At 40.0% G+C, this 15,203-nt stretch overlaps 1 protein-coding gene across 1 annotated transcript in view; it reads left to right on the top strand.

Moving 5' to 3' along the window:
* LOC138596698 (clathrin heavy chain 1-like) overlaps nt 1–15,094 on the top strand; it is a 66,984-nt gene extending 51,890 nt beyond the window's left edge. Inside the window, exons 11-33 of the mRNA XM_069668000.1 lie at nt 104–241; nt 497–661; nt 839–1,019; nt 1,150–1,313; nt 1,453–1,578; nt 1,884–2,026; nt 2,153–2,387; nt 2,603–2,725; nt 2,839–2,984; nt 3,280–3,463; nt 3,631–3,823; nt 3,961–4,118; nt 4,250–4,414; nt 4,541–4,648; nt 4,801–4,968; nt 5,152–5,301; nt 5,436–5,567; nt 5,736–5,846; nt 5,961–6,131; nt 6,931–7,152; nt 9,231–9,251; nt 13,347–13,422; nt 13,566–15,094. Coding sequence (XP_069524101.1) covers nt 104–241; nt 497–661; nt 839–1,019; nt 1,150–1,313; nt 1,453–1,578; nt 1,884–2,026; nt 2,153–2,387; nt 2,603–2,725; nt 2,839–2,984; nt 3,280–3,463; nt 3,631–3,823; nt 3,961–4,118; nt 4,250–4,414; nt 4,541–4,648; nt 4,801–4,968; nt 5,152–5,301; nt 5,436–5,567; nt 5,736–5,846; nt 5,961–6,131; nt 6,931–7,152; nt 9,231–9,251; nt 13,347–13,422; nt 13,566–13,696 — 3,411 coding nt within the window. The 3' untranslated portion in view covers nt 13,697–15,094. The remainder of the gene's footprint in view (nt 1–103; nt 242–496; nt 662–838; nt 1,020–1,149; nt 1,314–1,452; nt 1,579–1,883; nt 2,027–2,152; nt 2,388–2,602; nt 2,726–2,838; nt 2,985–3,279; nt 3,464–3,630; nt 3,824–3,960; nt 4,119–4,249; nt 4,415–4,540; nt 4,649–4,800; nt 4,969–5,151; nt 5,302–5,435; nt 5,568–5,735; nt 5,847–5,960; nt 6,132–6,930; nt 7,153–9,230; nt 9,252–13,346; nt 13,423–13,565) is intronic.
* The last annotated feature ends 109 nt before the right edge of the window (nt 15,095–15,203 follow it).

The raw sequence follows: 15,203 nt of genomic DNA, 5'->3' as shown, positions 1-15,203 counted from the left end.
CCCCCGACCTTCTGATTGAAAGACGACCGACTCTACCATGATGAATGAAGCTATTATTATCATTGAATGATGAAAACATTATTTGTCTCCATTGTTTCTCCAGATTGTTGATGTGTTCATGGAGTACAACCTGATCCAGCAGTGCACATCTTTCTTACTTGATGCCTTAAAGAACAACAGGCCCATGGAAGGACCACTGCAGACACGACTGCTGGAAATGAATTTGGTCCATGCACCACAGGTACATAAGAATTGGAAACACAGTTATTCTTGTATTCTGACAAGAATCTAAATTCCAGAGTGAAGTTATCTTCTTGTTCAGTTTATTATTTATTTAGTCATTTAGATAATTCTTTTTGAAAATATCCTTTAAGGTTTTATTTCTTCTTAAAAAACGTTTCAACATTGTCTTCTACCAAAAATCCAGTTTTGCCGTTTCTCCTGTTACAAAGTTTCCTGTCAACAAATGTCTTCGATCCTGTTTCATATCTTGCAGGTTGCAGATGCCATCCTGGGAAATCAGATGTTCACCCACTACGATCGTGCTCATGTTGCACAGCTGTGTGAGAAGGCTGGTCTCCTGCAGAGGGCGCTGGAGCATTATACTGATTTGTATGACATTAAACGTGCTGTGGTGCACACACACCTTCTTAATCCAGAGGTACAACACCAGCCAAGGACCACAAGAAAATATTTACCATAACTAAACTGATTAAAAAAATTCTGGACATAGTCTCATTTGAGAAAAATGTGTTAGTATTAATGTATATTTATTTATTGGTATTTGATACCATATTTGGTTTTGTGTCAATTATTTTGTTTCTATTTGTGTCTGTAGTGGTTGGTGAATTTCTTTGGCTCCTTGTCAGTGGAGGACTCACTAGAGTGTCTGAGGGCAATGCTGTCTGCAAACATCCGACAGAACCTGCAGATCTGTGTCCAGGTTGCCTCCAAGTACCATGAGCAGCTCTCTACTCAGTCCCTCACTGAACTTTTTGAGTCGTTCAAGAGCTTCGAGGGTAACCTAGGAATATACCCAGTATTAAGCAGTCTTGCTTTCCCTGTTCATCTTAGGGGAAATAAGGCTAGTTATAAAAGTTAGTTGCAATTTGTTCTCCTGGTGTTTTTGACTTTTTCTTTGTCTTTTAGGTTTGTTCTACTTCTTGGGATCCATTGTGAACTTCAGCCAAGATCCAGAGGTTCACTTCAAATATATCCAGTCTGCCTGCAAGACAGGCCAGATCAAAGAAGTGGAGAGAATCTGCAGAGAGAGTAACTGCTATGACCCTGAACGTGTGAAGAACTTTCTTAAGGTAATAAATAGGATAGTGTAGTTATAATAATAATAATAATAATGATAATGATAATAACCTAGCCTAATTTATCCTGACTATTGCTTAACACAGCAGGCATTTATTAGAGAATTTCAATGTTTTATACTTTTCTTTACAGGAAGCCAAGCTCACTGACCAGCTGCCTTTGATCATTGTGTGTGACCGCTTTGATTTTGTCCATGATCTGGTCTTGTACCTGTACCGCAACAGCCTGCAGAAATACATTGAGATCTATGTGCAGAAGGTACATTGCTACCCCCTAGCCTGATGGCAGCCGTGTTCAAAAATTTAGAATATAAAATACATTAAAATTTTACTCCAGTTGCATGTTTAGTTTTTCTTTTAATCTACCAATACTGAATACCCTGACTGACTGCAAAATCTTGCTTACTTTCTCCCCATTCCTTGATGCGTTGTAGGTTTTATTCTGTCTCACTGATGCAAAGAATGCCTGTAGACATTGAAAGCAAAATTCCATTTAAAATTAAACTATTGTTGTGCGTATGTACGTATGTGAATATATAGTAACTTAATAATCATTTATTCCAGGTAAATCCCAGCCGTCTGCCTGTAGTCATTGGAGGGTTGCTGGATGTGGATTGTGCAGAGGATGTAATTAAAAACCTGATCATGGTGGTTAGAGGGCAGTTCTCGACAGACGAACTAGTGGCTGAAGTGGAGAAAAGAAATCGGTAGGAAAAGACGAACAACATAGGAATAGTTGAATCACTGATAGTGCCCTCATATGAGTCAGAAGTTTTCTTTTTCTTTAAGCCTTGATAAGAGTGCTGTGAAATCCTGACTGTGTCTTTCTCCAGACTGAAGCTGCTGTTACCTTGGTTGGAGGCTCGTATTCATGAGGGCTGCGAGGAGCCTGCTACTCACAACGCCCTAGCCAAAATCTACATAGACAGCAACAACAACCCTGAGCGCTTCCTGAGGGAGAACCCCTACTATGACAGCCGTGTGGTTGGCAAGTACTGTGAGAAACGAGACCCCCACCTTGCCTGTGTGGCTTATGAAAGAGGACAGTGTGACCAGGAACTGATCCATGTGAGTTTAAATTGCGATCATATTGTAATTACAGGCAAACAAGGGCTCACAGAGTTTTGACCATTATATAGTTACCATGCTTCATGATAATGAAATAAATTTCTTTTTTTCTTCGTTTCTTGTTTTTGTTGTTCCAATGTGCATACTATCCTCACTCAAGACATTTGTGATCTGTAGAGATCTGTAAACTTTTTTTTCTGTATATTATGCCTTAGGTGTGCAACGAGAACTCACTGTTCAAGAGTCTGTCCCGCTACCTTGTACGCCGCAAAAACCCTGAGCTGTGGGCAAACGTGCTGTTAGAGACAAACAATTACAGAAGACCGCTCATCGACCAGGTCCTAAACCAATTAATGCCACATGAACTAATTTACAATTGTGATAATAACAGCTGGATGTACTTAAAACATTAGCTGATGTGGCTCAAGTCCATTGTACCTCCCTGTTGCAGGTTGTCCAGACAGCCTTGTCTGAGACCCAGGATCCAGAAGAGGTATCTGTAACAGTCAAGGCCTTCATGACTGCCGACCTCCCCAATGAGCTCATCGAGCTTCTGGAGAAAATTGTACTGGATAACTCTGTCTTTAGTGAGCACAGGTAAGAGAGGCTTGAGGTTACCTGTATGTTCCAGTTTTTTTGTAATTTTTATTCCAAATGATGCATTTGCAGTCTCTAAAATATTACAGATATTTGTAAGGCATAAGTAATCAAAAAGTCCCCTAAGCTGTGTTTTTTTTTTTTTTTCAAGTTATGGATGTCAGTCGGTTTTTCAGACTACTTATACAGAAGCTTCATGAATTGTGGTCATTTTCAAAGACTTTCAAATATTAATTTATTTTGCTTTTTTGACCACATACAGTACAACCCTCACTAATCCTGTTGTTTATCCCAGAAATCTTCAGAATCTGCTTATCCTGACAGCTATTAAAGCTGATCGGACACGTGTTATGGAGTACATCAACCGTCTGGACAACTACGATGCTCCAGACATTGCGAACATCGCCATCAGCAATGAGCTGTTTGAGGAAGCCTTCGCTATTTTTCGAAAATTTGATGTCAACACCTCTGCTGTGCAGGTCAGGTTACTGCTCGACCTAAAAGTGTTCAAGAAGTGGATCCAAAAGCTTTTATTCTGTTTGTGTACAGCATTCAGCATGGTATTAAGGAATCATGTACTCGACCTAAACACCAGAATTATTGAGCTTGATAAACCATACTATGCATGTTGTCTCATTTTCTCTAGGTTCTGATTGAGCACATCGGTAACCTGGACAGAGCTTATGAGTTTGCTGAGCGCTGCAATGAGCCTCCGGTGTGGAGTCAGCTGGCAAAGGCCCAGCTCCAAAAGGGCCTGGTCAAAGAAGCCATTGACTCTTACATCAAGGCTGATGACCCCTCAGCTTACATGGAGGTGGGACAAGCTGCTGCCCAAGGAGGTAAGATGTACTTTATCTTATTTGGAAGTTGGATCTGTTATTTCTTTTGTCATTTATTGCTTTAATAGTTTAAAAAAAACTTAAATAGTGTTTTGGCAATAAACAGTAAGTTTATCAGAGTTGATCATTGTGTACAGGAAACTGGGAGGACCTTGTGAAGTTTCTGCAGATGGCCCGTAAGAAGGCCCGCGAGTCATACGTTGAAACAGAGTTGATCTTTGCGCTGGCCAAGACCAACCGCCTGGCTGAGCTGGAAGAGTTCATCAACGGACCTAATAATGCTCACATTCAGCAAGTAGGTCCTGGGAAGTTTACAGCACATACACTCACTTACACTGTTGTGTCTGCTTTATCAACTTGTTATAACTTGTTCACATTAAGTACTTTGCTGATCTTGCTTTATTTTGTATGTCCATGTGTCTTGAGGTGGGTGACCGTTGCTATGATGACAAGATGTATGAGGCAGCCAAACTGCTTTACAACAATGTGTCCAACTTTGGCCGTCTGGCCTCCACTCTAGTGCACCTGGGAGAGTACCAGGCAGCTGTGGATGGAGCTCGCAAGGCCAACAGCACCCGCACCTGGAAGGAAGTAAGGAATGAGTATTCAATTTGATATTACTTTGAGTTAAGATTCAGATTTAATATACATTTTCTGAGGACAGTGTACTGTCCACACACCTATATTCTACTTATAGTTCATTCTCTTCTCTTCCAGGTGTGTTTTGCATGTGTAGATGGGAAAGAGTTCCGCCTTGCCCAGATGTGTGGTCTGCATATTGTCGTCCACGCAGATGAACTGGAGGAACTCATCAACTACTACCAGGTAAGTGGGCTTACTGGGGCAACTTCTAAAAGTCCACTATTAAGAAAGCTCAGTCCCCTTGTAATAATATGATAAAATTTGCCTTTCACCTATTTTAGTGTTTATTTTGTTTGTATTACCAGTTCATCATTTAGTGTGTCTGTAACCTCCAGGACCGTGGTTACTTTGAGGAGCTGATCACCATGCTGGAGGCCGCCCTGGGGCTGGAGCGTGCTCACATGGGTATGTTCACAGAGCTGGCCATCCTCTACTCCAAATTCAAACCCCAGAAGATGAGGGAACACCTGGAGCTCTTCTGGTCCCGTGTCAACATTCCAAAGGTAAACGAGGGGATCAAGAGCAACCTCTCCAAAAAGCATCACTTGCATGGCTTTTGACTTATGTCAATCAGTCTTTAAGACAACTGTTGGCTTTGAACTACTCTTAGAGCCCTCTCTTTTATTAAGCTATGAGATAAACTTGCTGATCTCTTGTTGATGAACTGACCAGTGTGTGCACATTAGGTTCTCAGGGCAGCAGAGCAGGCCCACCTCTGGGCAGAGCTGGTGTTTCTCTATGACAAGTATGAGGAGTATGACAATGCCATCATCACCATGATGAATCACCCAGCTGATGCCTGGAAGGAGGGCCAGTTCAAAGACATTGTCACCAAGGTAAAAAAAAATAAATAAATAAGTGACACTTGATAAGTGATGCTAGTTTTCATTCTGGTTACCAGTTCTATAAGCATCAGTGCCAAGGTCAAATTTTAATTACCATGTTCAATTGAGTGTTTTTTTAATTGTAGGTGGCCAATGTAGAGCTGTACTACAAGGCAGTCCAGTTTTATCTGGAGTTTAAACCTTTGCTACTGAACGACCTGCTCATTGTCCTCTCTCCAAGATTGGACCACACACGAGCTGTGAACTTCTTCAGCAAGGTAAGACTTTCTCAAAGTGTTAGCTTGTACTTCATTACAAAATAACTTAAAAATTAAATCACTTGTTGACTTTATTCTGTAGTTAATGGTGGCCTACCATAAAAAATCTGTTAAATAAGAAATTAGATTACCATTCATGGTGGGTTTTTTCACTCATTCTTTCTTTAGGTGAAACAGCTGCCTTTGGTTAAACCTTACTTAAGGTCTGTCCAGAATCACAACAACAAGTCAGTGAATGAGGCACTCAACAACCTCTTCATCAATGAAGAAGATTATGCGGTATGATGTTTAAATATTGTACATTGTGAATAATAACCAGATTACCAGGAGAAGAAATGTTTTCACAGTCTCTTTTTCAGTAATGTCTCATAATGTCCTCTCATTGTTATTCAGGCACTGCGTACTTCCATCGATGCCTATGACAACTTTGACAATATCTCACTGGCTCAAGGCCTGGAGAGGCACGAATTGATAGAGTTTAGGAGGATTGCGGCCTATCTTTTTAAGGGCAACAACCGCTGGAAACAAAGTGTTGAGCTCTGCAAGAAGGACAAGCTTTACAAGGTACACAGTTTATACTTCTATTTTTTAAAGTTATAAAAAACATGGCATCACATTTCATCCAAGCAACCAAGTGGCTGCATCGAAATGTAAAATGGCAGATTCCACTTTGCCTTTTGTCAAATTACTGAGCTGTGAATAAGGGGTGGGTCATGAATTTCGAATATTCAAATAGTCATTCATTTATAAAAAAAAATTTAAAAGTTCATGTGACTTTTATGTCATCCTAAAAATGTTATTTAAAATTAAAATTTATTTATTTATTTTTTTTCATTGTTTTTACCGGCGCTTGGTAGTAATGCGGTACTTCCGCCAGACATTGGCTGTAGCGCATCTTAGCGCATCTTGAAGCCGTTTGCTAAGTGCTAGGTTCCGGTAAAACAGGTGTAGCGCTGTGAGATTCAGAACCGGACAAAAATGCTTCTCCAGCCGCCAGAGTTGTGTGTGGAACTCCTTTGAAAAGTGCAAACTTTGCCAGGTAAAACTAGTGCTAACTAAACAAAATCATACATCTACAACAACTGAAAAATGCACAGTATTACAGGCTGATTTTCACCGTAAGAGAAATTATCCATGTCTGTGTATTAGGGAAGTTGTACAGTTTATTATACCCCCTGTTTTATAGGGTAGGGAGTTGTGAAAAAATAAATTGGTCTCTCTCTCTTCTTACATCAGCATGTTTTTGCATGTGTGGGGGGTGGGGTGATCTTTGAATAATAATCAAATAGTTCCCAGTAAATATCGAGTAGTATTTTTGCTGGACCTGCCCATCCCAACTATTAATGTGCTTTTGTCCCTTCAGGATGCCATGCAGTATGCATCAGAGTCCAAAGACACTGAGCTAGCAGAGGAGCTCCTGGCTTGGTTTCTGAAGGAAGACAAGAAGGAGTGTTTTGCAGCCTGCCTATTTACCTGCTACGACTTACTGCGGCCCGACGTGGTGCTGGAGACAGCCTGGCGACATAACATTATGGACTTTTCCATGCCATACTTCATCCAGGTCATGAGGGAGTATCTCTCTAAGGTGGGTTTGCCAGAGGTAACCAGTCTGTGAAGTATATCAGGTAGCAAGTAGATGATTTGTTGAGATAAGCACATTGATTCAGAAGGGTACTATTTCTCTGTTCAAGTGTCAAAACTTGTGAAATTGTGTTTGCACCTGCACAATCCATCTTTTGTAGAGTCCCACATGTCTCAGTTTACCAAGTCAGATTTGTTCAGATGTATTGTAAAATCCAGAATATAAGTCACACCGGAATATAAGACGAAGTCTGTTTTTGGGGGTATGCCAGAGGGAAAAAGCTTTTTTATGGCTATTTATTAATAAACACGTGTATACAAATAAAGTTATTTCAACACTATTTCAATTTATTTTAATTTAAAACACATTCAAAAAAACACACACAAATTACAGCCTACTATCTGTATTCTCCATGTCGAGTTTGCAATCCTGCTAGCCACTGGTGCTGTAGCTAGTGGTAGCTGGCTGCCTACGGTAACGTTAATTGACGTTGTTTTCCTCGCTTAAAACAGCAAGGAAAACAGCACTGCGGCATATTGTAAATAGGAGACGCTGTAGTGGCTTGGTCCCGGAAACCGTTTAATGTAGAGATGTGATGTCACCACTTAACAACCGGATAGCGCCATCTTCGGGGTAAAATACCGTAACACAACAACATACTTCTCTCTACGTTTTATATTGGTATATTAGTCGCACCGGTATATAGGATCCATCCCACTTTATAGATGAAAAAGAAAATGTATTAAAAGTGCGTCTCATATGCCGAATTTTATGGTATGTACCACAGAAATAAGCCAAATATACTAATAATTCCTTATAGACCTTTTCCCTGATTGGTGTCTGGCTTTTAGCCGCTGCTTAAATGTGTTTGCAAATACTATTCAGTTATAGACAGTGTCACCCAGTTTCCCCCCAGACAGTATCAAAGATAAAACCCAGGTACTGTCTATTCTTTCCTCCATCCATGGTCATTGTCCCTATCAAGTGTCATCATTGGTGTCTTCGTTTTTCTTTTCTTTTTATTTGGCTTTCCATCCATTCAAGCTACTTTTCAATACAAATGTGTTCCAGAGGGTACCATTGTGATGCTTGACATGCAGTTGACAAAATCTCTTTTAGATGCCAAAAAACATGACCCACCTATTACTTTCAAAGCAGACAGCAGACATGAGTGAAGTACTTGCAAATTTTTCTTGCACATTAGCAGTTAGTTAAACAAAGGTCCTTTTATTAGTTTTCTTGTGGCTAGCATTATCTTGGTACTTGGAAAACAGCAAACATTTGAAAGAGTTTAAAATGGGGAGTCATTTGTCAAGTGACATTAACTTTTTAATTCCGTTATTTATTAAAGCCTCTTTCACACATGCAGAGCATTCATGAACATGTCAGGATATTACCAGGAGGGTCTACATGTGAAAATGCAAATGTCCAAACCAGTTGAGACTGACATTAGAATGACTTTACACTGCTTGTCCTCTAGTACAAAGTTTGTGTCTGCAACATTGACAGTGAGCAAGACAATCGATGATGTTGGTGCTATATAAACTTTTGTCATTGCCTCTATATTGCATTTCGCTACTTTGTTGATATTGCTGATACATCCATAGGCTTGTTGTAATGATATTAATGTAAAACAGTCTTAGTTACAGACGAGTCTTTCTCCTTGTTCACTTTACAAAGGCGCCAGCCCTCACCTAAACCAAGCCGAGTATTTCCAGTAGTTGAGAATGCTGCAGAAACAGAACATTTTCACGTGTGTGCTACATGTTTGAAAAGGCAACTCTAGATAATGTCTTGACCTGATCCTCCAAACATTGTCTGGAGTTCATATATAAACAATGCGTAAGTGTTTATACCAACCATTGGCTAAATTATTTAGTATTTGTATTTAATTGTTGGTAGCGTCAAGGGGGAAATTCGCAGTACCTAAGTGATCTCAAGTCTGCATCTGTATCAAAAGTGGCATCATGACCAGCATCCCTCTCTCTGGATTGTTGTGTCTCTTTTCTCTCTGTCAATTTTTTATTTTGAGCTACTTCCATTTATTTATTTTTCCCTGCCTCTCTGAATTTCCTTTCCAGGTTGATGCGATAAAGGAAAAGGTGATAGTCGAATCCATTTTCTAATCATTCTTTTTGACCCCTCTCCCCCATCCTTTAGCCTGTAGTTCGGAGGAGTAAAATTAGCAGAAACTGCATGAAACCTCTCCCCCATGTCACTCAGCTGCTTCTGATTGTAAACTCCACCTCTCCACTAGACCATCTACCAACCCATGAGACTCCAGAGCGTGGCTCTTCACATCCATCCCTCAAGGCTCTGCTAGGTTTGCTGGTGTCAGTGATGACTCTGGATCAAACAAAGTTTAAGGTTTGACTGAAGAGACAGTGATTAAATTAATTATAGCAAGAGGAGCTGTGAAAGTCTATACGCAGATTTGCTCAGGCATGTCAGCACAGTAACCATTAGCTCTGATCCTAACTATAGCTAGTCAATATTGGTTCAGGATCTTTATTGTTGTGCTTTTTTATAAATACTTTTTATTTGCAGGATTACTGTGTAGATTATCAAACATACAAACTCTGTTAAAAGCAGGTAACCGCATGACATTTTTCTGATGGGGCTATCACTAATTTTTCTTGTTCTGAGCCCAACTCAAACAATGTGATTGGTCAGCATAAAACAGCAGAGGGAGCTGCAGAGTCAGATACCTCCTTTTTCTTTCTTTCTTTCTTTCAATCGCATGTTCCTTATCAGAGTCGTCAAACACTCTGAGCCATCCACCTACATCAGCATGCCCATCAGCTCCCTATAGGTGTGGGTGAAGAGCGCCACTCTGGATGACTAGCTCATCTGCTGGGGTCAGGTCCTTTTCTCACAAACTTGAAAATAAATTCTAATTTTGAACTGTCTTATTATACTACTCAGCTGCAGTCTGCTGCAAGCCATCATCCTGACTTGGTTCAGGACATTTTGAGGAATATGTTTTCTCGCTGAAGACATTGTAAAGGGGGTTTCAAGGTATATGACATAAATAATTATTACTTTATGTTATGTTGTGAAGGGTTAGAGCATATTTATACTTGTGGTGAGTGCTAGTGGTGCAGTAGCATAGACTGCGGCTGAGTCTTAGACTTAATTCCAGTAAAATAAGAGCCAGTGAGCAATTATTTTCATTTTTCATTTTCAAGTGGACCATTCCTTCAGGGACTTTCTAATATTTTTGTTCATGTCTGTCTGAATGTATCTTAATAAAACAGAAGAACATGGTCAGTAAAAACCATTAAAATGAGGTACAGGCATTTTAAGAGGGGCAATTTTTTATAGTATACACCAAGCAGCTGCAACATGAAAACCACTGACAGGTTAATAACGCTGCCTGTCCTGTTACAGTGGCACCTGTCAATGGGTGGGATGCATGAAACAAAGTGAACTATCACATTTGGAGGTGATCTGGGATGCATTTGTCCACATTCTTCTGGCAGTGAGTATGTGTCCTGGGCCACGTTAAGGACAGCCCCATATCCACGTCAATTATTACGTGGATACAGGGGGACAACGCGCCTCTAATTCCTGTCTGCATGTGAATAAGTAGTTTATGTAGTAGAGAGGGATGTGCATGGAATTCAGGACATATTGTGTCCGTATTTTTGTGTGACTGCTTTTCTTTTAACAGAACAATCCCATACTGACCAGAGGGGAGGGTGAAATGCGGAGTGCAATCCATCCCGTATTTCCATGCACAGCTACTATAATGCATATACTTCTTCTCCACATGCTGTGCGTAAATGACACAAGTGGGAGATGTGACTAATGAGCAGTTTCTCATTGTTTATAATAATGAAGTGTGGGGAGGCCTTTCCTCACTGTTGACAGGACTTAAACAAACTGCAGCTAATTTCTTACTGCCATATGGCACAGGACACCTACAGAGGTTTTGTCCAGTCCATGCCTTGACGGGTCAGAGGTGTATTGGCTGCACAAGGGTGGCCTACATGATACTAGGCATGTGGCTTTCATGTTGTGGCTGATTGTGTATATCTCTCTTTGCTACTGTAAAGTGTGGTTTCATATAGACAAACACCTTGAATTAATAATAGGGAATAATTTGTAGTTTGGGTGTGTTCTTTTTTGGAAAAAAAAAGAAAAGCATATAGAGCGACTAGCATGCATCTTTCCATCCCTGGGTAGCATCAGCAGCACTCAGGCTGACTAGAGGACATCGTTGTTGGCTGTGCCTGCTTCTGAAAACCTTGAACTGGCTGTAGAAAACCATCCCCTCTATCACACTCCCTCCACTTTGCTCTCTGCTTTTCTGTCTTTCTTTTCCGTGCACACCTTAAGAAGAAAACAACTTAACTGCCACTTCATCATGTCCTTTTACCCTTTTCTTTTGACAAAACAAGAACAGCCTATCTTTTCTTGAAACAGCCCGCTTAACCAGATTGAATGCAGTAGTAAACCAGAGTATGTAGAGAACTAAACTTTACCACCATTACAGGAAATCCAACCGGTTGTATTATTTAGTGTTGTCCTTAACTTATTCTATCTGTATTTAAACTGCACACTTTTTTAGTTGTGTGCAATATCTTAAGCTTTTTGCTAGCTGCTTAATTCTTTGAATTGTTTAGTTCTTTCTTTTGTCATTCTTACATTAGTTACTGCCTCTGAGCTGTGTAGCAAATGCTAAAGCACTGAGAAAAGCAATGCAGTTAAGTTAGTTCATCTTCAAGGCCGGTGGAATGCCATTTAAATGTAAAACTTGCAAACAGTGTTTGATTTTGACTGTTTCAAATACAGTGGTAATTTAAAATTATGAGATAGGCAATTGGAAAACTACCAAATGTTTGCACAGTGGTAGTTATTACTGTGATTAAATAATCAGCTTATTAACAATAATGAAACTAATCCTTAGATGGTACCCTATTTTCAACATTTGCACTGTACTGTACAAAATTGATTATAAACTTACTTGAATGAATGTAAACAGTAAAATGTTGGACTGCACTTGTATAGCATTTTTGTAGTCGTCCGGCCACTCGAAGCAGTTGACACTATATGCCACATTTACCCTCCTGGACTCAAATGCAAACACTGATGGCAAAGGCTGTTTTTCAAAGTGCCAAGCTGCCCATCAGGATCTAATCTATTTCAGTTATACACAAACATACAATGATGGCTATGCCTTCTGTAGCAATTTGGGGTTTAATTTCTGGTCCATGGACAATTCAACTTGTGGACTGCCAGGGATCGAACCGCTAACCTTCCTTCCTATTAGAAGACGATTATATACTCAATGCATTGAGTATAACTTGATGCATGTTTTCAATTAATACATTCAGATATCAATTCTTGCTTATTCCAGTAATCTACACACAGACAACAAAAAGCTGTTAAGCATCTTTATAAATGAACGTTTACCTTTGTAAAACTGATGAGTTGGACACGGATGAGAGGGGTGTCATCGGCATAAATGATTGAGGATGGTGCACACAAGATAGCGTAACATGATGCATGTTTTATGTGATAGCTTAATATTTTACGATGTTTTATTGGCAACAAGGCAGAGCTCAGTTCTTCACATCAGATCTTTGCCTCTCTTAATGTCATGGTTACAGCTTTATTTTCATTACTGGAAAAGATGCCAAATCCTGAATGCTGCCAAGGGCTAATCAAGTTGTAGTGTTCTTCTCAGTCCATCAAATTTATGCAAAAATGTGAAGAATGTTTTGTTGTTCTGCCAACTAATTGGGATGAAAAACAAATACAGGTCTCTTTCTTTTAGTACTGGTGAGGAGTTAGTTCTCTACATACTCAACATAATAGATTAGATTATATGGATGGCTGGATGGTGGGACCATTATAGTCAAGTAGACCTTTATCATTTCTCCCCTCCCTATCTATGCTACTTTCCACAAAGAAGTGGATGTCAGTAGCCAGTAGCTTTCCAGTTGCAGTTACTCTTTTCCCCATATAGAGGTCCCCCAACACATAAGCAAGGCCTGGCTTCTGCAGCCTGTTTTTATTTAAATCTGGACTGTATTCATCTTCGCCTGTCAGGAATGGTCCCATCCGTCAGCCAGTGAAATAACCCAGAGGTCAGTTTTTACAAAACCAGCGTCTCAGCCCTTGCTCTTCAAGAGTCCCAATGGCCTTGGTGTAACTGGAGTCTAACAATGCCACCGTTGTGTTTTCCAAAGGTGGACAAACTGGAAGCCTCTGAGTCCCTGAGGAAACAGGAGGAGCAGGCTACTGAGTCTCAAACAATTGTTTATGGTAAACGACACAGATGATGATTGCATGGCTGTAATACGTTCTTAACCATTTTTAAAGACGGTTTGGGAAACATACTCGATACTTTAGACAGTATGAACACAGCCATGCTCTTCTAACTAGTTATTCTGATTCCTCTGTTGCAGGCACTCCCCAGCTCATGCTAACAGCAGGGCCCAACGTGGCAGTGCCTCCTCAGCAGGCTTACAGCTACAGCTACACAGCAGCACCGGGCTATGGTCAGCCACAGCAGCCAAGCTTCGGTTATGGCATGTGAACACACAACAACCCCAAGCCCGCCCCCTGACCTCAACTTCACCCAAAACAACTTCTTTCCATCTGTCATTCTCTCTGTGTTCCACACCAGCTTCCCATGGTCTTCTACTCACAACAGGGGCCACAAGCAAGCAACTGCCCACTCTGGTTTTGAATATTTTTTTATGTTGTCCTGTTACAAAAAAAAAACATTTCACTGCATTGAAGAACTTTTATTTGCACTGTTGAGAAAAAAATGACGTTTGTTTTTCACATTCCATATTTATGACTGCTTATTTAGAATTTTGTGTTTCCATTGATTTTATTTTTTTATTGGTTTATGGATTGTGCAGTAGTTGACTTGCTTAAGCTCAGCAATGAACCTTTGAAGTAGGTGGAGGAGCATTGGATTTTGCACTCGTGAAGAAATTGATCTAGAGAAACTCTTACTTTTGATGTACTGAACATGTGAACAGCTTACATTGTCTCGTTTGTCTGTACAATGCATTTCATCATTGTATATTCTGAGTAAAAGATAGGGTTACATATAATATTTCAACATATATTGCCATTTGAATGGCTATTGCTAGCAACACTAAGTAATGATAGTATATTCTGCACTGGCGTGTAGCTTTATGGAGTTTTAAATGCATACAGACATATGTCACTGTATGGATGAGAGTGAGTTTGTGTGTTTGCGTGGGTGTGACTTGATAATCTAAAGATTTTTTCCCCCTCTTTACCTGTACTGGGCTACTCCAATCCATCTAGATATTAGCTCTCCATCAGCTCCATGTATTTAGGTGACCTCTTGTGTTGTGTACAGTGCTTGTGTGAGACTGTATCTGTGTATTTGCAAGGACAGGACCATGGTTACCACACTCAAGGGCCCTCAACTCTTTAACTGTACTGTATGTGTGTGTGTGTGTATTTACTCTGAACCCTCCTTGTATTGAGGTCTGTATATGCCAGGTGTTTTGGTGTTTCCCTTGGTCACCATTACTTTTTTGTGTGTACAGATGTAAACATGATGAATTGCAAACTTTTAGATGGAAACCCCCACCCATCTGTCCTCAACCCACTCTCCTGTCCTGTTTCCTTCTTCATTAAGAATAGCAGTAATAACAAACAAGGAGGCTAAAGAACATATTGATGAAAATGTTGGTGTCCTCATGACAGCTTGATTAGATCCTTCAACACTCCTGTATGTTGTGTGTTTAGATTGTTGAGATGAAGAAATTAGGTCTCCGTACATCCAGTTCTTTGTAAAGAATTGTCTAAAAATGTATTACCCTTGATGTACTTAACTTCCTTACATGCTTTAAGCTGTGTGTGTAAAGTGTCATCCTAACCCTAACATAAATTGAATTCCTTTTTGTTGTCATGCATATCAGTAATAAAGGGGACCTGTCATTAATAAGTGGAAGAATATTACTTAACTGAAAGGGAAATACTAGACAAAATAAAAAAACAAAAAATTGTATCCAATCTCCTGTGCAGTCAGTCTTTGTGAGAGGAAGAAGCTATGT

The sequence above is a fragment of the Semicossyphus pulcher genome, unplaced genomic scaffold (assembly GCF_022749685.1).
Source record: "Semicossyphus pulcher isolate SPU_LCO1_2020_fin unplaced genomic scaffold, fSemPul1.0.p SCAF_19, whole genome shotgun sequence".
In the NCBI taxonomy this organism is placed as follows: domain Eukaryota; kingdom Metazoa; phylum Chordata; class Actinopteri; order Labriformes; family Labridae; genus Semicossyphus; species Semicossyphus pulcher.
The sequence above is the reverse complement of the archived record's forward strand: the minus strand, read 5'-3'. Positions and strand labels throughout refer to the sequence as shown.